The 23056-nt window shown below is 38.5% G+C and overlaps 1 protein-coding gene across 1 annotated transcript in view; it reads right to left on the bottom strand.

Moving 5' to 3' along the window:
* LOC150075303 (lysM and putative peptidoglycan-binding domain-containing protein 2-like) overlaps nucleotides 1-23056 on the bottom strand; it is a 42414-nt gene that overhangs the window by 13595 nt on the left and 5763 nt on the right. Inside the window, exon 3 of the mRNA XM_090388719.1 lies at nucleotides 1162-1508. Within this exon, the coding sequence (XP_090244845.1) occupies nucleotides 1162-1508 (347 nt within the window). The remainder of the gene's footprint in view (nucleotides 1-1161; nucleotides 1509-23056) is intronic.

Raw genomic sequence — 23056 nt, forward strand, 5'->3', positions numbered from 1 at the left:
GCCTAAACCTAAAAATAAGTGAGACAGATCCCAAATGCCTTTTAATTGAAATATTCCATATAAGCTCATGAACAATTTCTTGAGAAAGAGCAGGTTGGAGACAGATGGCAATTAAATTCTGAAATTTTTTTTAACTATGGACAGCACTGAGAGAGAGCTATTTTAGTTATTTTAATTCACTGTATTAGCCAATGTATACTCAAGTAAAATAAATTCAGATATATGCTGTCATTTACTTGGCAGCATATATCTGTTGGCTTAGGATGATTATGATGCAATACAACTACTCATTACTGATGTTATACATATGAAGATGTATACATAACATCAACAGCAGTCTATCCACGGCCACATATGGCTAAGGGATTGACTCAACATTAAAAGATACAGCCAAGGAGGGAAATGATATCAAGATACAAAGGATCTCCTCATATGAGATTATTAGTATTAGTACAATGAAAGTTTTATTGTACTAATGCTAATATTGAACATTCCTATAATTAAATTTCAGGAAAGTCCTTTTACGTATACTTTATGTGTTTGGAATATAGTGTTAAAGTATAGGGCCACACCTAAAAAACAAGACATTGAGCTTCTTGAAAGGATCCAAAGATGGACAATGTACCTGATGAGATTCATTGGCAAAAGAGCATCCAAATGAGGAAAGATTGAAACTAGACAACTTAAAGGAGACTTGACTGAGGAGTATAAGGCTGGAGAGGTGAAAGTATAATGAATGAGGAAGAAAATTTTCACTTATGATTCAGGAACTAGGGGCCATAAATTCAAATTACAGGGGTGGGAAGAGGTTTAGACTGGATTACAGGAAGTTTTCTTTTAAGCTATTAATTACTGGAATAAGCTGCCTCCATGGGAGGAGGCTGACAGCTTGTAGAAAACTAAAAAGTCAGAGCTGGTTAGATACCTATGTGAGGAGGGAGTCAAATAGGTAGTTTATTTTATTATTTAAATTTTCTTTGGCTGGTGCAGCAAAAGCCTAGGCCTTTTTTGCATCATATACCTAACGCTAATATTAATCTATGTGAAAAACTAAAATAACAGTTCTCTAATTTATAATTAGAAGAAAATTTCTCTGAATATTGTGGTATTTTCAGTTTAAAACTCATTTCAATCTATATTACCATAAAAAACAGTACTTACACCACATGATCTTCAAGTCTTTGCATTTTATCTTTTGTCTGTGCTATATAACTGTCAATCCGAGTTAAAAAAGCTTCTGCACTTTCTTCTTTAGCAGTCTCTAAAGATCCATTATTTTCATTCGTCACAGTGCTCACAGACTGTTCTGAAAGAATGCCTATATTTGCATTCATACTATCACTTTTTCTGTCCTTACGATCATGTTCAATTTGCTTTTCTAAATGGGATGAGTCATGAGAGGTCACTGGAATAACCCTTAAAATATCTTCTACGGGAATATTCAAATGAGAACGCAAAAACAAACTATCACTTGTCCACAATTTATTGGCCCTCTTTATCTGTTCCATCTACACTAGTGATATGCAAAAAAAACCAAAATGATGAATGATAAAATAGCAACAGCAAGATTCCCAATACAGTATATTTTAAAATAAAGCACATAACAAAAAATTAGGATGGCATTTAAATACATAAAAGTCAAATTAGATTGAGTGAATCTGCTAATCTATAATAAATCAACTCATCTTTAATATGGCATATTAAAAAGCTAATATAACAAGTGATATATTTGAAATACTTATAGTACCATTCGCCACATTATATAAAAGCTAAAGTAGCTTATAAAAGCTACTTTAGCTTTTATATAATGCTAATATAATTTTATATAATTTTTATTTATAAAAATATGCATTTTTAGCTTTGTTATTAAGGCAATGAATAAAATGAAATATTCCACAAAAATTTTAAAAACAAAAATAAACAGAATAAAAAAAATTCAGATTTGTATTTTTGCCAACAATAATAAACCAATATGTACAGTGCTAGATAACAAAAGGACCACATTACTATTTTGCTCTTCACCTGCAGGCTGCAGAAAGAAATGGCCTTAAACTTTCCAAATATAACAATTTATTTGGTATCGAGTGATAACATTTTCTTATATAATCATATGAAGCAAACACTTAAATGTATTTAATCCTTCATGAGTCACACCCCATGAAGCATTTAAGGAACACAAAACTTGCATGGTAGCTATTAGACACTTAATAAAAAAAATTAGTTTTTTACTGAATTTAAAACTATCTTTTATTAACTATTATTTACATAACTTATCTCACTTTTCATTGTTTGAAATTTCTCAAGCTGTACATACAATTTTCATCTTACCTAAAAAAACAAGCAACCTTTAAAAATATGTGACAAGTACGAAGCACCAAATTATAAACACTATTACTGCAGATATATTATCCATAATTCATACATTCACCTACCCTTTGGGAATGGTGGGGAGGGGAGTTGAATTTAAATTATGGCTGAGCAGCATTTTTATACTCCAATAATTCCAAAGAGATGTGTGCATTCACCCACATGGAGTCTTCCAGTTACAAAAGGACAGGGGAAAACATGAGTTCTATACAGTTGCAATACAATTATCAGTCAATTTTTCTTGCAAACAACAAGCAGCTATTGAATTTAGTAACATGCCTAGAAACACAATTTCAAAACTGAGCAACATAAAATGAGATGGTGTTTTGCTCAAATATTTCAGGCTGCTTGAATATTCTACATCAATATGATGAATCTTAAAGCTGGTATCAACTTATTATTTTTGAAAGCTATCAGATGATGAATGTTGTCAAAGAACAAGAGTCATTTTACACTGTTATAGTGCAATATATATCCCCTACCAATAATGGATTAACTCTATCAAAAGGTACTGATAAATCCATTAACAATCTTGTGTTAAACAAGAGAATAGAGGCATTTCTCAAGTTATACAAGTTCAAGATATGCATTTTTGCATATACAGTACACACTGTTTTCGAATTACACAAGATATTAAAAACTGTTTTCCTTCAGAACCCAAAGTAACCTATCTAAACACATAAATGTCAAATTAGGTTGACTGAATCTGCTAATCTATAATAAATCAGATCACCTATAATATGGTAAAAGGCTAATATACTTGTTATATTATATTATTTGTAAAAGTGATACTTGTTATATTAGCTTTTCAGATTCTTAATAGACCAGACCTAAAACTGATTCTCAAAAAGGAATCTAAATGTTGTCAGCACAGGGCAGAAAGCTGAGTAGTTATGTGTCACAAGAAATTGAGTTAATGTGAATTTAATACGATCACCAGCAAAATTTTAAGGAATTTTTTAAACTATACCATACATGTTAAAATGAAAACGCTTACCTCAAATATTTTAGAACTACACAGATGTAAAACTCCATGTAATTTGTATTAGAATTAACAGTGGTAAATGATGGAAAAAAAAAAAAAAAAAAAGCTTATACAGCAAGCAAACAAAAAAATGCATCCAAAGTCCAAATCAAATCATACGAATTGTAATAGTTTTAAGTGTTTAATCATTTTGTTTTTATAAAAAATAAACTATTATTTCTGAAAAATCAATTATAATTATGTTAATAGATACAGTAAATACATAAACACATTTAATTATTTTGCAATATGCTCTACTTCCACAACCATAAGTACTTTTTTGCCCTGGAAAATGTTGCCTAAAATTCCCTGTCTTATGGTCTAAATGTATACAAGGTGCACACTTTTTTTTTTTTTTTTTTTTTTTTAATAGATCAAAGAGTATATTGTAGGGTAACCAACACAGCAGCATGTGTGACACACCGAGCTCTTTTTAGTGGCATACCTACTGATGTGAAAAAAGCAACATAAACAAAACAGAAATGAATACAGTTGAAAGTCCATTTTTATTACTTTTTTTTTTTTTTTTTTTGATTTGGTAGTTATTGGCGCATCGGCTTCTGTGGCCATATTGCACCTCCCAAGGTTTTTTTGCAGTACTTTGATCCAAGCCCGAGGCGGGAATCGAACCCGCGACCTGGGGGTTGCCGGCTAGGTACTTTACCCACTCGGCTAGCCCGGTCGGCATTTTTATTACTAAAAATTATAACATGGATTTCAATGTGACAGGAACCCACAGTTCACATTTACCACTTAAATATTAGTATTAATAATGGCAAAAGATGCAAGAAAGCAAGCTTACAGTATCAGCCAAAAAGTCAACATTTCCCATATCACTTGTTCATCCCTGTAACAGTTTATCTAGTTCCTTGAATTTATTAAAACTATCCACCTCTACAACACCAAATAGGATTTTGTTCCAACAGTCAACCACCTGCTAGCTGAAGGAAAATTTCTACGTATCTACCCTGCAACCATCCTCCCTCAGTTTGAATTTATGCCCTGTCATGTATAGTTTGAGCAAGATTCCATCAGCACTGATCTTTTTCAGTCCATTCAAAGCTTCAAACACCTCAATCACATCTCATTGCAAGTAACTAGCCTCCAGGTGCTGCAATTTACACAACTGAAGCCTTTCCTGGAAAGACTATCCTTCTGCTCCTCTCACTAATCTCATTTCTTTTCTCAGCACCTGTTCCAACAGATCCATATCCTTACTAAAACAAGAGTTCCTGATCTGTATGCAATACGTGAGATGTGGTCTGACCATTGCCTTACACAATGGGTTAATCAACTCCTTATCCCTACTAGCAAAATTTATGCATATCATTGACAAGACCCCAAAAACTGTGCAGGCAGTCTGTCTGCACTACCAGAGATCTTCATATCTAACTGCACAATTACTTCCAGGTCTTTTGCATTCTTTGCTTCAGTGAGTGTGATATTAGCATTAGCAGAGGCATTTGATGCAAGAAAGCAAGCTTATGCAGCATCAGCCAAAAAAAAAAAAATAAATAAAAATAAAAAAATAAATAAATAAAAAAATAACCACTTCCACTTCACCCCTCTGTTCGTTCAAAATGCCTGTCCAGCTGAGCCTTAAACTTATTTAGGCTATCAACTTCCACGACAAGGGATGGAAGTCTATTCCAGCAACCAACCACCCGCTGGCTAAAGGCAAATTTCCTCACGTCTATCCTACATCTGTCTTTCCTCAATTTGAATTTATGCCCTCTCAGGTGATTATTCTGAGCAAGAGGAAGAATCCCATCAGCATTGAGCATGCTCAAACCATTCAAGGCTTTATACGCCTCTATCAGATCACCTCACCGGTGCCTAGTCTCCAGACACTGTAATTTGCAAAACTTAAGCCTTTCTTCGTAAGAGCACCCCTTTGTTCCATTCACTAATCTTGTTGCCCTTCTCTGTACTCATTCCAGCATCTCTACATCCTTCTTGAAATGAGGCCTCCAGACCTGTATACAGTACACTAGGTGAGGTCTGACCATTGCCTCCTTATACAAGGAAATAATCACCTCCTTATCCCTGCTAGAAAAATTCCTATATATCATCGACAATACACCATGAGCTACTCTTGCAGCCCGTCTGCACTGCTCAGAAAACTTCATATCTGCCTGCACAACCACCCCCAGGTCCCTTTCATTCTCTACCACTGTCAGTGTAGTACCACAGAGTTGATACGTTGCTCTGGGGTTGCTGTTTCCCATATGTAGTACTTTACATTTGTCAAAGTTAAACTTCATTTGCCACCTCTCAGCCCATCTGCTCAACCTTTCCAGATCATGTTGCAGTAGCATAGTGTCAGTAGTGTCCTTTGACAACCCTGCCAACCTTTTCGTATCGTCTGCAAACTTGGACATTAAGCTTGATATACCATCATCAATATCATTTATAAATACAGAAAATAATAATGGACCCAATACTGAACCCTGAGGGACCCCACTAATAACATTAGTCCACGATGAGCAGTGTCCATTGATTACCATTCTCTGTCTCCTCCTCCTCAACCACCCCTTTATCCATAGCAACAATTTGCCTCCAATGCCACACTGCTCCAATTTGTGCAACAGTATCAAAAGCCTTTCTAAGATCCAAGTATATAATATCAAAGTTATTCCCTGCATCCAGTTCTTTTGTGACTGCATCATAGTATCCAATCAAATTGGTCAGGCAAGACTTCCCCTTAACAAAACCATGCTGTGTCTGAGCTATAACTGAAGTCTTGTCTAGATGATCCTGCAGTGCTTCTTTAACCAGTGCCTCCATTAATTTTCCAGGAACAGAAGTTAAACTAACAGGTCTACAATTACTTGTCGCCCTTTGATCCTCCTTTGTGAATTGGGGTCACATCTGCACATCTCCAGTCCATGGGTACTTCCCCTGAGTCCAAGGAAGCTCTCATAATTATGGCTAAGGGTTTGCTTACTTCCTTTGCTGCCTCCTTTAATATAACTGGATAGATCCCATCCACCCCAGGTGCCTTTCTTGTATTTATCTTCAACAATTTCTCCTCCACTTTACTCTCAGTTATTACAAGATTCTCTAGCTTACTGCCAGAGTTGAATACACCTCTGGCATTCCCCTCGCTGAATAACTCCTCATGTGTGAATGTCGATGCAAAATATTCATTCAGTTTGTTAGCTACCTGAGCAGGATCATCAAAAGTTGACACATCGATATCAAGTGGACCAATCTGATTCGTCCCCTTCCTTCTAGAGTTTACATAAGTAAAGAACTCTTTGCTGTTTTTCTTTGCATCCCTTGCCAAAGATTTCTCATAATCTGCCTTCGCCTGCCTAACCTCCTTTGTAACTTGGTTACAGATCAACTTGTATCTATCATAGGCTTCTGTGTCACGTGTTAATTTGTATGTATCCCATGCATTTTTCTTCTCTGCCATATGTCTCATTAGTTCATCTGACATCCACTTAGGCCTAAACCTTGAACAATATTTCTTAGTTGGTATGTAAAGCCTAGTAGCTTCCAAGATAAGTTCTTTGAATGCTTCCCATTTTGAATTTGCTGTTGGTAACATCATCAGTTGGTCCCACTGTATAGAATTTAAATACCGTCTCAGTCCATCGTAGTCGCCTTTACGAAAGCAATAACCCTTCCCTTTATCCCTAATGGTAGTTACCTCTTTGAGTAAATCCCACTTCAGCACACTGTGATCACTGCCACCTAGTGGTTCATTTACCTGCAGATTCTTAATGCATGAAGAATCACTACTGATAATCAAGTCAAGAGTTTTACTCCCTCTAGTTGCCTCCTGAACATGCTGATGTAGAAAACAATCATCCAATAAATCCAAAAAAGCCTTGCTAGTGTGTGAGTGACCAGCCCCCAAATTCCAGTCAATATCGGGGAAATTAAAATCCCCCATTATAAGACTCTGATTTACTGGCCCACTCTATTTCCCCGTACAGTTTCTTATTATACTCATCAGAGTCATTAGGCCTATAGCACACTCCTACTCTCAATTTTGATCTCCCAATGGTTATGTCACACCAAACTGACTCAACACTGCACTGTCCAGCAATGTCGACTGGCTTCACTTCCTTGGATTTTATGTATTTCTTAACTAATAGCATAACTCCTCCTCCCTTCCTATCCTGCCTATCCTTTCTGTAGACACTGTACTCCCCAAATTCCAGTTCTGCATTCCTTATATCTGTGTGACACCACGTCTCTGAAATCCCCACAATATCTGCCTTTGATGTTTTGAGCAATACCTCAAATTCATCAAATTTATTTACTAAACTCCTAGCATTGGTGTACACGCAAGTATATCTGCACCTGTTTCTATTCTTAGCTACCCTAACACAACCCATGTATTTACTTGTACCGCAATGGCTCCCAGCAGTCTCTGAAATATCATGCATATTGTTTTTCAGGCTGCGGCTCATTCCAATAGAAGCAGTGCAAGAATCACTTTCACCTCTGCCAGTGGCTACTGTTAATCTATTAGTCCTTGTATCCCCCCAATCTAGCAGTTTTCCGACCCACCTAACACTGCCTCGATAGCATCAGCAAATATTCTTGCACCCTTTCTATTTAAGTGTATCCCATCCCTGTAGAAGCAGTCTCTCCTGTTAACAAGTACAGACCAGGCTGAAAAAAATTCTACCCCTTGAGCCTTGCACAATCCTTCCAGGGCCGAATTGATTGACAATGCTCTCATCATATACTCCCTCCTATCGTGTCTGGGCAGAATTGCAGACACTTTCAAATTCAACCCTAATTCATGGCTTTTTTTTCAACAGTGACCTGTACTTGTTAAGTAATTCCGCCGGTCTCCTACTCTTAATATCATTAGTGCCAACGTGTACAACTATATCACCTTTTGTGCCCTTAAAAGATGATATCCACTCTACAACATCATCAACCTTTGCCCCTGGCAGACATACCCTGATCCTGTTCCACCTATCCTTTTTACAAAGCATGTTTCCCGTTTCCCTGACAATAGAGTCACCAACAACTACTAGTTCCTTTGGGACCAGCGCATTCTGCCTTGGGGGCTGCCGCTGTGTTGCAGCAGCCCCCAAGGCATACCCCAGACATACCCAATATTCTTCCTGATGAGGTAGAACATGCATTGAAGAAAATGAAGAATCAGAAAGCCCTGGGGGAAGATGAAGTTACTGTAGAGTTGTTAAAATTGGGAGGAAGAGACATAACACAAAAACTGGCAAGGCTCTTCACAAAGTGCATTAGAAAAGGTGTGACGCCTAAGCAGTGGAATAATGCAATCATAGTTTTGCTGCATAAGAAAGGAGATAAATCAGAAATTGGAAATTATAGACCAATTAGCTTGTTATCCCACATCTACAAGTTGTTCACAAGGGTCATTACTAACAGATTAGAAAGAATACTGGATGAGAATCAACCGAAAGAGCAAGCTGGCTTTAGGACAGGATTCTCAACTATGGATCACCTTCACGTAATATCACAGCTAATGGAGAAAGCAAATGAATATAAAACACCATTATGCCTGGCATTTGTGGATTATGAAAAGGCATTTGACTCCATACAGCATAAGGCAATGTTTCGGGCACTGGAAAGACAAGGCATTGATACCCCATATATTATGATTTTGAAGAAAATATACGAGAGTGCTACCTCCTTTATTAGACTAGACAAAGACAGTAGGAAATTTAAAATTGAGAAAGGAGTTCGACAAGGAGACACAATATCTCCTAAGCTGTTTACTGCTGCCCTTGAGGAAGCTTTCAGAAGATTAGACTGGTCGCAGAAAGGAGTCAATGTGAACGGAGAGTACCTAAACCATTTGCGATTTGCAGATGACATTGTGGTCATAAGCCATGATCCCAAAGAATTAGAGGAAAATCTTAATCAGTTATGCACAGCTAGTAAGGATTTTGGACTAAAGATGAATATGGCTAAAACAAAAGTAATGATGAACAAGTATGCCACAGAAAGAGACATAATGATTGAAGGAGCAGTAATTGAAAAGGTGGAGTCATATACTTATCTGGGACAAGTTATTAGCTGTAATAATGATAAATGGCTGGAAGTCAAGAGAAGAATAAATTTTGGATGGATAGCATTCAGGAAATATAGTCACATACTGAAGAGCAATATCCCAGTTTGTCTGAAACGTAAAATAATGGACCAATGTATACTCCCCACCATGACTTATGGAAGTGAAACTTGGGCACTCACCAAAAGAATGGAAGAGAAGCTGAGAACCACACAGCGAAGAATGGAACGAATCATATTGGGAATAAGACTGTTAGATAAGAAGAGAAACACATGGATTAGGCAACAAACTCAAGTAAAGGACATTCTTATCAAAACTAAAGAACTAAAATGGTCTTGGGCAGGACACATAGCTCGAAGACATGATGACAGATGGACTAAGAAAATAACAGAATGGTATCCAAGAGGAGCTAGAAGAAAACCTGGAAGACAAAGGCGGAGATGGATAGATGAAATTCATGAGTTTGTGGGTAGTAAATGGATGTCCAGTGCTCAAAACAGAAGCAACTGGAAAGTTGCTGGAGAGGCCTTCATCCTGCAGTGGATTGAAAATGGCTGATGATGATGATGATGATGATGATGATGCTGTGTTGCGTGATGACCAAGTGCAAGCTCTGGCATTGGTGTGGGCAGCTGAGAGCTTGATGGACCCCTCACTTTTAATCCTTCGAGGGCATCCACCCTGTCCTTCAAGCTCTCATATAGGCCCATATCAATGCTGAGTTGTCGCCTGATTTCCTTACACTCCTTGCATCGCGCACACACAAAGACATCCCCCATGGCAGTATCATGTCGTGTACCTGACTGCTCCACAAACATCAAGCAAGTAGTGCATTTTAATAGGCTGTGATTCAGAGGGCAACTGCCCCCTCAGTTCTCCCCTGAGCCACAGCACTCCCATTAGCTTGAGCCTTTTGCTTTGCTGCTCTGGTCAGAGTCAGGATTTCGATTTAATTTCAATAAAATTTCAATTTCAATACAAAATTAAAACTCTAAACTTATATCTCAACACAGTTATAATGCTATATTTATGTTTCAGTATCGAGTGTTATATACGAAATCCCTTTATATAACTTCCGTATCAAGTTAAGTATTAATTATTTATTTTTTACTAATTATTTATGTTACGTAACCCAAGTTTTTATATGTATAGTTAAAAGTACAATTTAATTGACAATGAAGTTCAACAAGATTTATTATCTGATTAATTGACAATATTATGTACTATACTATACTATATTAAGCTTATGCTATCTATTTCGAGATATTTTTATCGCGTAACAATGGCGGCTATTTACGAACGGTAAACACGTGGATTTGATACTCTTTCCAATACTAAGTAATACCTACAAAATCTCTATCTAAGTTACTTTAATCTAAGTATCGTAAATAAGAATATAAAACTACTCTAGAAAATAAGTTAATATGCCAATTTAAGCTAATAAAACAGAAAATAAATCAGAAAAAACTTCTCCAGGAGCGGCAAAAATGTACGTCCGCACAGGATACTCTCGTAGGCATATAATATCTAGGATTACTGCTTCCTATATGAAGTACACAGGTGAACAGAAATCTCGGGATACCTACCTAGTAAAAGTAGGTCCACCTTTCACCAGGATAAGGGCAGTCACACGGCAAGGCATTGGGTCCACTATTAACTCCATTATTTTACCCGGAACAGAAGTTCCAGGCACACTGAATTCTGATGGGGCTTAGTGTCAAAGTTTGCACATGATACAAAGGTTGGCAGGGTTGTTAATGACAGTAATGGCAGTGTGCTACTGCAACAGGATCTAGAAAATTTGAGATGGGCTGAGAAGTGGCAACTGAAGTTTAACATTGACAAATGCAAAATACTGCATATGGGTAGAAGTAACTCCAGAGGGATGTACCAACTGTGTGGTACTACACTTAAGGTGGTAGAAAATGAAGACCTGGGAGTAATTGTGCAGTTAGATATGAAGTTTACTGAGCAATGCAGACAGGCTGCCAGGGCAGGTAATGGGGTTTTGTCAATGATATACAGGAATTTTGCTAGCAAGGAAAAGGAACTGATTGTCGTTCTGTATAAGGAAATGGTCAGGCTATGCCTTGAGTACTGCATACAGATCTGGAGGCCTCATTTTAGGAAGGATGTAGATTTACTTGAGCGTGTACAGAGAAGGGCAACAAGATTGGCGAGGGGAATGAAGGGATTCTCTTAGCAAGAGAGCCTTAAGTTCTACAAATTGCAGTGGCTGGAGACCAGGCACCTGCAAGGTGATCTGACTGAGGTGTATAAGGCCTTGAATGGGTTGAGCACACTGAATTCTGATGGGATTCTTCCATTTGTTCAGTTATGGACCTAAGGGGACATAAATTCAAATTAAGGAAGGACGGATATAGAATAGATGTGTGGAAATTTGCCTTTAGCCAGCGGGTGTTTTATTGCTGGAACAAATTCGAATGAGCGAATTCGAACTGCTGGTTAAAACAAGTAACGCGGACATAATAGGGCTTACGGAAACGTGGTGCCACCCGGAAATAGGAGATGATGAGTTTCAGTACGGCTTGTATAACATATTTAGTAAGGATAGGGTAGATAGAAGGGGTGGTGGGGTAATGCTTCTTATCAGAAGCAGCCTGCATGCGACAACAGCTTTCCCGGATTCAGACATTTCACATGCTAGTATAGAATCTGTATGGTGTGAGATTAGTTAGAAACAGAGGTATAATGCAAGTAGAAGTAATCTACAGACCAGGTGATTGTGAAGATTATGACGAAAGTCTCTACAAACAAATGGAATGGGTAAGTAAGGGTCAATGTCTTATTATGGGTGATTTCAATTTGCTTCTGATTGATTGGAGTAAATGGGAAGGAAACTCGACACGGGGAACAAAATTTTTAAATCAACTAGATGACTTATTTGTATCAACATGTCAGGGAAAGTACTAAAGAAAAGAATATCCTAGACCTCATCATCACCCATGAATCAGATGACATAACAGGGCTGACAGCAGAGGAACCAGTAGCAGGAAGTGATCACGGAGTTCTACGGTGGATGAGAGAGAGAGAGAGAGAGAGAGAGAGAGAGAGAGAGAGAGAGAGAGAGGTAGCAGTAGTAAAAGGCAAAAGGAATGGATTATAATTTCAGAAAAGGAAATTACGATGCCTTAAGGTGTTACATGGCCTCTATTAACTAGGTAGATATCACACAGAGAATGAATACAATTGAACTGTGGTATGATTTTAAAACAATAATCACAGATGCCTTAAATGCGTATTTACAATTAAAAAAAAAAAATACTCCACAAGGAGAGTTCCAAGTTGGATGAATAGTGAAGTTGCCACATTACTTGAGCAGAAAAAGGTGGCATGGAAAAGTTACAGAGCAATGAAAAGTACTGAAGTCTATAACAGCTACAAGATGATCTGTAATAGATCGACAGGCAAAGGCAGTTTATGAGAAATCGCTAGCAAACAGAGCAAAGAGGGGGGGGATAAGGAATTCTTCACATATATAAATGCTAAGAACAGCAGGACAAACCAGATCGGACCTTTACGTAAGGGGAAAGTATTAAATACACCAGCTGCCGTTGCAGATGAACTCAACAGTTATTTTGCATCGATATTTACAGAAGAAAAACCTTTTGTGGCAATGGGAAATTGTGGGAGCAAAGTTGAAAAATATGTAATTAATGATACTGAAATTTTGCAAGATTATTTAATGAAAAAACTTTCGAGCCTACAGGCCAGTAAGACTCCTGGAGTTGATGGAATATACCCTAGAATCTTAAGGGAGGTGGCAAGTGAGTGCATTGAACCATTGAGGCTAATTATGCGAGCAGCACTAGACTCTGGAGAGATTCCGTTGGATTGGAAAAGTGCCAATGTATCTCCCATACATAAGGGTGGTTCTAAGAGTGAAGTGGGAAATTATCGACCTGTCAGTCTGACTTCAGTGGTGGGGAAAATCATGGAGGCAATGATCAAGGGTGGAATTCAGGATCGTTTGGATAGAATTGAAATTCTCAAGGATAGTCGGCATGGTTTTGTAAAAGGAAAATCATGTTTAACAAATCTGGTTCGCTATTTTGAAAGGGTTACTCATGAGCTGGATTTAGGGAATAATTTTGACATTGTTTATTTAGATTTCAGCAAAGCTTTTGACTCAGTCCCACATGAACGGTTGGAATCACTGGGAAAATCCTTAGATGGATAGCAGGATGGCTTTGGGGCAGGAGGCAGAGGATTCTGATAAATGGCTATTCCTCAGATTGGGTTGATGTAAGAAGTGGAGTTCCCCAAGGATCAATATTAGGACCACTGTTGTTTTTAATTTTCATAAACAACATTGATGAAGGGATAGAAGGCATGATGTCTAAATTTGCAGATGATGTTAAAATTGGTAGGGTAGTTAATGATCACTGTCAAGCTGAGCTTCTTCAGAGAGACGTAGATGGAATGGTCTGAGCTTCATCAGAGAGACATTCAGGAATGGTCAGAAAAATGGCAGCTATGCTTTAATCCAACAAAGTGTAAGGTATTACATCTGGGAAACAGTAATCCAAAATAACTTATTCAACTTGGTTGAGTTCAACTAAAGTACTGGAGGAAAGTTCAACTTTCCTCCAGTACTAAACCCAGTACCGGAGGAAAGGGACTTGGGTGTTACGATACGGTCAGACATGAAATTCTCTGGTCATTGTAAACAGGTTGGAACAGAACTTTTGCAAGTAGAGATAGGGACGTGATAATCCCATTATATAAGGCTTTTGTTAAACCACACGTGGAATACTGTGTTCAAGTACGGAGACTGCACCTAAAGAAAGACAGAGCTTCTTGAAAGGGTGCAAAGATGGGTAACTCACCTGGTGAGATCGGCAAAAGGGCGTCCTTATGAAGAAAGACTTTGAATGTGTGGGTTGCAGAGTTTGGAAACTAGACACTTTAGAGATTTTATTGATAGGTTAAATAAATTTAAGGCTCTGAGAGGCATCAGTAAAATGAACGAGGACAAAATTTTCAAGATTATAAATGATGCTAGAACTAGGGGACATAAATTCAAGTTACGGGGGAGACATTTAGATTGGACTGCAGGAAGTTTTATTTTAGCCAGCGAGTTATAAATTACTGGAATAAGTTGCCTACAATGGGTGGTAGAGGCTGACAGTTTGGGGAAATTCAAAGGTCATCTAGATAGTACCTTCGGGTGAGGGAAACGCATAGGATGATAGGTTTAATTTTCTTTTCTTTTATAAATTATTAGTTTTTTTTTTTAATCATTGTTTTATTTGGGGGTTTTTTTTTTTTTTTTTTTTTGGCTGGTGCAGCATAAGCCATAGGCTTTCTTGCACCATGCGGCTATTACTAATACTAACTTCCATTTGTTGTTGTGGAAGTTGATAGGTTAAATAAATTTAAGGAGGAACTGGACAAACATTGAAAGGGAATTGTGTAAATTTTTTTTTTTGGCTGATGCTGCATAAGCTCATACGCTTGCTTTCTTGCATCACATGCCACTATTACTACTACTACTATTATTATTTTCATCCATGCTTGCTGCACTGCTGTCCAATAATTCCATCGCATTCCTGGATGGAGGATCCAAAGCTTGAACGGACCTTTCCACAGCATCCCAAAGATGCTCCACAGGTTTCATGTCCAATGAACGGGGAGGCCATTCCATGGTGGTAAAATCTGCAGAATGCTCTTCGAACCATGTTCTAGTCACAACAGCTCTGTGGGGAAGTTCACTGTCCTGCTGGAAGAGTCCATTGCCCTATGGGTGCATGATGACCATGAAGGGATGCAGATGGTCTGCAAGGATGGACACGTAACCTGGACTCTTCAGAGATGTGACTAGACATACCAGAGGTCCCAACGTGTGCCAGCTGAACATGCCTCAGACCATTACCAACCATTCACCTGCCTGAACAGTTTCTAGTTGACATGACAGGTGCATAGCTTCATGTGGTTTCCGCCAGATATGCACCCTCCTGCTGTCTGCTCAAAATAACTGGAAACGGGACTCATCGTACTAGGCAACCCGTCTCCAACCATCCAAGGTCCAGTGTCAATGTTCTTTCACCCAGTTGAGTAGAATCCTGTGTCGTGGCGTTAGCAATGGGATTCTGATGGGTCAGCAGTTCCCATAACCTATTGTGGCTAATGATTGCTTGATGGTTTTGGTGGAGACATTTCTGGCACCTCATTCGTTGAAGCTGATGGTGATTTGTGCCACTGTCACTCTCCAGTTGGCTGAAACAATGCAAGACAGACGTCAACAGCCACATTCAGCCACCACCTTTCTCTGCCCACAATGAGATCTTATTCCAGAAATGGCATATTCCCCATACATTCTTATACTGCAATTTCTGTACCACCTCCACTATAGAGTGGCCCATCCATCGGGCACCCTCTATCATCCCTCTTTCAAATTTGGTTAACTCAACATTTATCCATACAGAGATTAAATTACCATCTAGATCAGGGATCGGCAACCTTTTTTGAGGGAAGTCATTTTTGCTCTAATTAAAAAAGAATGGGGGGGGGAATCTGAAGAGCCGCACCTCAGATCGAGGAGGGGGGAGTTTTGAGAAATGGAGTAGAGTGGGAAGGTACTTTATTAAAAGATATACTACATAATTTGTAATATATATATTTTGTATATAATATTTTCAAATATTTATTAATACTGAAAAAATGTAAGAAACATCCAATTAGATATGAATTGATGTGACTTGTTGCTGAACTTCTTGAGCTAGTCTCTCAACATCAGGCGAGTATGCTGTAATTTTCATCGTTAAACATGCTGAGAAACTCGCATTGTTCAAACAGTTTCTTAATTTATTTTTAATACAGTTCATGTTCAAAAATATTTACCCACAGAAATAAGTCGAACCAAAAACTGAGAGAAGTCCAAATGCAAATACAGGTCGACCATCACTAATCCGGCAGCGTTGGGACCTGTGGGGTGCCGGATTAGTGAGTTTGCCAGATCACCAATGGTTATTTTAGGACATACAGTTTACCCAAGAGCTAACCACCTCATCCTACCTTTAACACGTTGACTGCCAAGCTAGTTTAAAAAAAAAAAAAATTCCCCACAGACCAAAAACATTTAACAAATAATTTGATTAGTAATTGTAAAATAAATATTGTAATGTCAGTGTTGTCGTTTTTTCGCTTAAAATATCAAAAAAAAAAAAAGTCTTTTTTTTTATGTCGCATATATGTGGCCAATGTGGCCCAGTAGGTTACTTTATTTCTTGAGAAGCCGTGTCAGCCACATACGTGTGATGTTATTACGGCATACATATGAAGGTCGTTTGTGATTAGTTAATTGCGATAAAATAAACTCTCAAACGTCGCAATAAGTTTGTCAGTATTGTTAGAGATTTTGTGAAAACAAGTTCGTTGGCGCACTGTATTATCCATCATATTGTGTTGTTTTTCCGCAAGTTTGTACAAGTATGTTGTAAAAAAAAAAATAAATAAATAAAAAATCTAAAAAGGAATGGCTAAAAGAAAATTACTAAAATAAGAGAACTGAGAGAAATTGCTGGAATTTACAATTAAGCAGAGTTAAACTTCTCACAGACACACCGCTGTTGAGTTTTTTCAGAAGTTTGACTTTAGCATTAGCATTAGCAGAGGCATATGATGCAAGAAAGCAAGCTTATTCAGCATCAGCCAAAAAAAACAAAAAAAAAAAAAAAAAACCCCACTCCCATTTCACCCCTCCGTTCGTTCGAAATACCTGTCCAGTTGAGCTTTAAATTTGTTTAGGCTATCAACTTCAACAACCAGTGATGGAAGTCGGTTCCACCAACCAACCACCCGCTGGCCAAAGGCAAATTTCCGCACATCTATCCGACATCCGTCCTTCCTCAATTTGAATTTATGCCCTCTGAGGTGATTATTCTGAGAAAGATGAAGAATCCCATTGGCATTGAGCATGCTCAAACCATTCAAAGCCTTATACACCTCTATCAGATCACCTCGCCGGTGCCTAGTCTCCAGACTCTGTAATTTGCAAAACTTAAGCCTTTCTTCGTAAGAGCAACCCTTTGTTCCATTTACTAATCTTGTTGCCCTTCTCTGTACCCGTTCCAGCAGCTCTACATCCTTCTTGAAATGAGGCCTCCAGACCTGTATACAGTACTCAAGATGTGGCCTTACCATTGCCTTATACAAGGGAATAATCACCTCCTTATCCCTGCTAGAAAAATTCCTGTATATCATTGACAAGACACCATGAGCTACTCTTGCAGCTCGTCTGCACTGCTCAGAGAACTTCATATCTGCCTGCACAATTACCCCCAGGTCCTTTTCATTCTCCACCACTGTCAGTGTAGTACCGCAGAGTTGATACGTTGCTCTGGGGTTACTGTTTCCCATATGCAGCACTTTACATTTGTCGATGTTAAACCTCATTTGCCACCTCTCAGCCCATCTGTTCAACCTGTCCAGATCCTGTTGCAGCAGCATAGCGTCAGTATTGTCCTTAACGACCCTGCCAACCTTTGTATCATCTGCAAACTTGGACATTAAACTTGATATCCCATCATCAATATCATTCATAAACACCGAAAACAACAACGGACCCAACACTGAACCTTGAGGAACTCCACTAATAACATTAGTCCACGTTGAGCAGTGTCCATTGATTACCACTCTCTGTCTTCTGCCACTCAACCATCCCCTTATCCATAGCAGCAATTTGCCTCCAATGCCACACTGCTCCAATTTGTGCAGCAGTCTTCCATGTGCAACAGTATCAAAAGCCTTTCTAAGATCCAAATATATAATATCAAAGTTATGGACAATGTATGGTGTTTGCACTTTACACCACAAGAGGCAATTTATGCATTGGAAACATGGCTGGGGCTAAATGTGAGAAAGTTATAATAATAAATGCAGAAAAACAAGTGGGAACGGCTTGCCAGTGTTGTTCGCGCCAACAGCTGATGCTGCAATCAAAGCCAACAAAACAGTAGCGGCAAGTTGGTGTGCCGACCCGGGAAATTTGAAATTATGTCCGGATTAGCAGTGGAACCGGATTACCAGTGGTGTGATTAGCGATGGTCGACCTGTATTTTCAAATTTATGTATGTGTCCGGTCAGCTCCTCCACACATCGAACACAATTTGGTCTTGCATTTAAGTCATCTATCGCCGTCCATTTGTGTAGAATTGCAAGGGAGGCCTTTTGCCTCTCGAAATCCTCAATTTAGTCTTGCACTCCACCTTTCCTTGATTTTTAAATCCTCTAACTCCATTTCAAATTATGCTTCATGTGGGCTAAAAGTTAAAGAGCTGCAGTTACATGTTCAAAGAGCCTCATGCAGCTCGCGAGCCACAGGTTGCCAACCCCTGGTCTAGGTGAATGCAGTGTACTGCCATATCTGCCAAGTGGTGGGTTCATCCACTAACAAGAGGGGTGACAGTGTTGGGTTGCTAAGGAACCGGGTATCCCATGAATTCTGTCCTTTCAGTGTACCTTGCATTTGTTGTTGTTAAACTTCAATTTCCACTTCTCAGCCCAATTTACCTAATTTGTCTGGAACTTGTTGAAATAGCATACCTTGATTACCGTCACCCTGCCATACCAACCTTCATATCATCAGCAAACTCAGACATTAAGTCTAATATACCTTCATCAATATCAATAAAAATAGAAAACAATAATAGCCCAACACAACCCTGGGGGGTCTCCAAAAAGAGCAGTGTCTGTTAATAACCACTGTCTTCTCCCACTCAGCCATCCCTTTATCCAGAGCAGTAACTTGTGCTTAATGCCACACTGTTGCAATTTGTATAGCAGTCTTATGTGAAATAGTATCAAAAGCTTTTCTGAAATCAAAGTATATGATGTCAAAATTGCATTTTGCATCTGGTTTGTTTACTACAATCAGATTGGTCAGACAAGATCATCCTTTAACAAATCCTCGATATGACTGCAGTATAAATGCATTCCTGTCCAGATGGTCCTGCATTACTTCTTTAACAGGTGCCTCCATTATTTTTCATGGAACAGAAGCCAAGCTAACAAGTCTGTAGTTACTCATGTCACTCTTTGATTGCCCTGTATGGAATGAGGATACGTTTGCACATCTCCAGGCAACAGGGACGCCCTGAATCCAAGGATGCTCTCATATTCGTGGCTAACAGTTTGCTGCCTCCCTTAATATAACAGGATAGATTCTATCCGCCTCAGGTGCTTTTTTCCCCCATTTACCAACAATTTCTCTTCAAGCCCATCATAAAGTTAAACAAGTTGGGGCCAGTTAAAATGATCACTGGTTAGTAGAATCTGCAGCTTTATAGAATTAAATTTCAAAAAACCAATTCAAATCATTAAAATGCACTACACTTTCATCGTTATTGTATATTCGGTTTTTTTCTAAAGCACATTTGTGTTATTTGTTATTTGGTTTTTAGGAGCATTAGCAACTAAGGCCATATTGCTCCGGGGATATGCAGTGGTAATTCCCTGACCTTTCTGCATCCTCCGTATTTGGTGGGCACGGGCTCAAACCCCGATCTAATCAAGAAGCGTGTGCTACGCACTGCTGCTCCTGCCCACCTGGCTACGGAGGCACCATAAAGCACACTTCTGGAGGTCTGTACCATAAAACAAAAAACAATTTGCAGTTTCCAGTTTATGGGGCTTTTCTGTTAGTGTAACCCATTATAAACGGGTAGTAAACTGGATCTTGTTGTATTTGTGATAATACCTATAGCTGGAATTCTGTGGGTTTTTAGGTTATTATGGTGAAATTAGCATTAGTTGAGCAGATGATGCAAGAAAACAAGTTTATACAGCATCAACAAAAAAAAACAAAAAAAAAAAACAAAAAAAATCCATTTCACCCATCCAGTCACTCCAAATGTTTGTCTAGTTCAGCCTTAAATTTATTTAAGCCATCAACTTCCACAACAACAGATGGAAGACTCTTCCAGCAATCAACTACCTGCTGGCTAAAGGCAAACTTCCACACATCTATTCTACAAATGTCTTTCCTCAATTTGAATCTATGAACTCCCTCTGGTTTGTAATCTCAGCAAGAGGGAGAATCCCATCAGCATTGAGCCTGCTCAAAAGAATTGCTGTATGACATGCCAATCAGATCACTTCACAGGTGTCTAGTCTCCAGATGTTGCAACTTGCAAAACTTAAGACTTTCTTGGTAACAGCAACCCTTTGTTCCACTCACTAATCTCGTTGCCCTTCTCTGTACTCATTGCAGCAGCTCTACATCTTTCCTAAAATGTGCTTCCCCTGCCATGAAATCTTCAATCATATAAAAAAAAATATCAAATAAATTTTCAGAATCTTCCCTTCATTCCTATCATGTTAATTGCAATTTGTGCATGCCAAGTTCTTTGTTATTATATTGCTTATCTTTTTTAGTTTTAAATTTTACAACCAAAAAAAAAAAAAAAAATGTCAGTGAACAGAAATATCAGTTAGTTAGTATGTATATTACAGTATTAATTAAGCAAAGTATAAAATTTTTTATTTTTATGCTAAACATAAATTTATTTTTAGTTTGCTAATAGTAAATATTCTTCCAATTTTCATGTATCATTTAATTTTGTTAATTGGTAAGGTAATAAAGTGTATATTTGTGCTTTATATCTTTACTTTTATAGTCTGTGGATAATATTCCTCCTATTTACACTTATTAGAATCGCTGTTTAATAAAATTAAAATTCAATTCACAAACATGATCACAATCACTTACTACATATCGTATAGTGAACGGTATTTTATTATGGGGAGTCCATTGTAAAGTGATTTGATCATACAGTGAACCAATCGAAAAGCAGGGGTCCACTGTACATTCAAATGGTTGTTCATATCCATTTGAGTGTATTTTGTAAGTATAAATATGTATTAACAGGCAGATTTGCAAGTTGTGTGGGCTGAAAAACCTGGAATGATTCACAGGAGAACCCTACTCCCTATACCTGAATAAATACAACCTTTACTGAAGAGGACTTGAGAAATTCCTCCAGTTGATGATAGAAATCAAACTCAGATCTCTCCAAACCAGTGGCAGATAGCAATGTATCACACTCACTAAATGATCACAGAGGGTCAAATGGAACAACTATAACCAGCATTTGTCACACCAGGCAAACCTTTTTCCATATTCCTCGAGTCCAGTGTAAATTCCTTGTGCCTACTATATCAAAAGCTAATTGTTTTGAGCTGAAAACAGTAAAACCCAATGAGGTTTTACGCTGCTGTATAACATGATATGGTCCGATGATGGGTTCTGATATATACCCCTCTACACATCACTGCATTTGATTAACTGTGCCCTGTCTGTTATGATTTTCTTCATCTCTGTTGGCTTTTCAAATCAAAAAATTGTCTCTAACTTCAGAATTCCAATGGTTGGAAGTTTTCTGATTGTTAGACCATTCTCAATGTAATCTAGACACTGGATTCCAATATGATGATGTGCAACGATTCCCCTGAGATGCAGCAATATCCGTCATGTTGAGGCCTAGTGTGTTAACCATCATACCACAATCACTTCAGTCATACTGTTGGCTCATTCCTTGCTGAATTGCATACACAATCCCTCTATATCTGCCTAATAGCATGGAGACATGAAAATAGAGAATAGTCTATTCCTTGACTGATGGGTGTACAGCCAATAAACTTGCCACTCATCATACAAAACAATTGCACAAGCTATGATACAACAGTTATACAGTTCAGCCTTGCTAGTCTAAACTTACAGATTTAAATCTTCTATACCTTTTGATATCTCATCGTAAAACTTATCGCAGATGATGGTCAGCTCTTATGCTAAGCTGTCAAGTTACTCATCAAAGAGGGAAAAATAATTCCTGTAATGGTCTCTGTGGGGGTAACGGAACTCATTGCAGTATACTTTTCCGTATAGGAAACTGCTATTTTTTTAAGGCTGAGAATAACATAATGATGATTTGCTCCACAACAAGATGTAATGCTTTTAAGTGCAAACTTCAGTTTTCTATTCATAACAGCAAATTGAAAAGATGAGCAGTTTGCCCCTGTGAGAACCGCATACATTCCCTACTATCCAGGCCTTTCAGACCACATTGCACGTATAATTCGGGGGTGTCAGATACGCTGTGTGCAACACCCAGGTCGGAGGTTGCACACAGCAATATCTTGAGTTAAAGACCCCATATCCAAAGAAGCCAGCAGTGAGGCTGTTGTTATTGTTTGGGTTTTAAGGAGCATTAGCAACTAAGGCCATATTGCTCCGGGAATATGCGGTGGTCATTCCCTTGACCTTTCCGCATCCTCCATATTTGGTGATGACGGGCTCGAACCCCGGTCTAATCAAGAAGCGTGTGCTACGCACTGCTGCTCCTTCCCACCTGGCTATGGAGGCGCTCAAAGCAGTGGGGTGTGTATGAAATTAAATGCCCGGATTGTGGGGTGTGTTATGTGGGTGAGACGGGGCGGCGATTGAAAGACCGGCTGGAGGAGCATGTAAATGCAATAAAGTCTGCAAAGTATGGGAAGTCTGCTGTGGCAGAACATTTCTGGGAGAAACAACATCAAATTTCCCCAGAGGATGCTGTCATCACAGATCATGCACAGGGGTTCTGGGACCGTAAATGGCTTGAGAGCTTATGCATTGGGGCAGT

This window comes from Mastigoproctus giganteus, chromosome 14, assembly GCF_048544385.1.
Source record: "Mastigoproctus giganteus isolate SK-2022 chromosome 14, ASM4854438v1, whole genome shotgun sequence".
NCBI lineage: Eukaryota > Metazoa > Arthropoda > Arachnida > Uropygi > Thelyphonidae > Mastigoproctus > Mastigoproctus giganteus.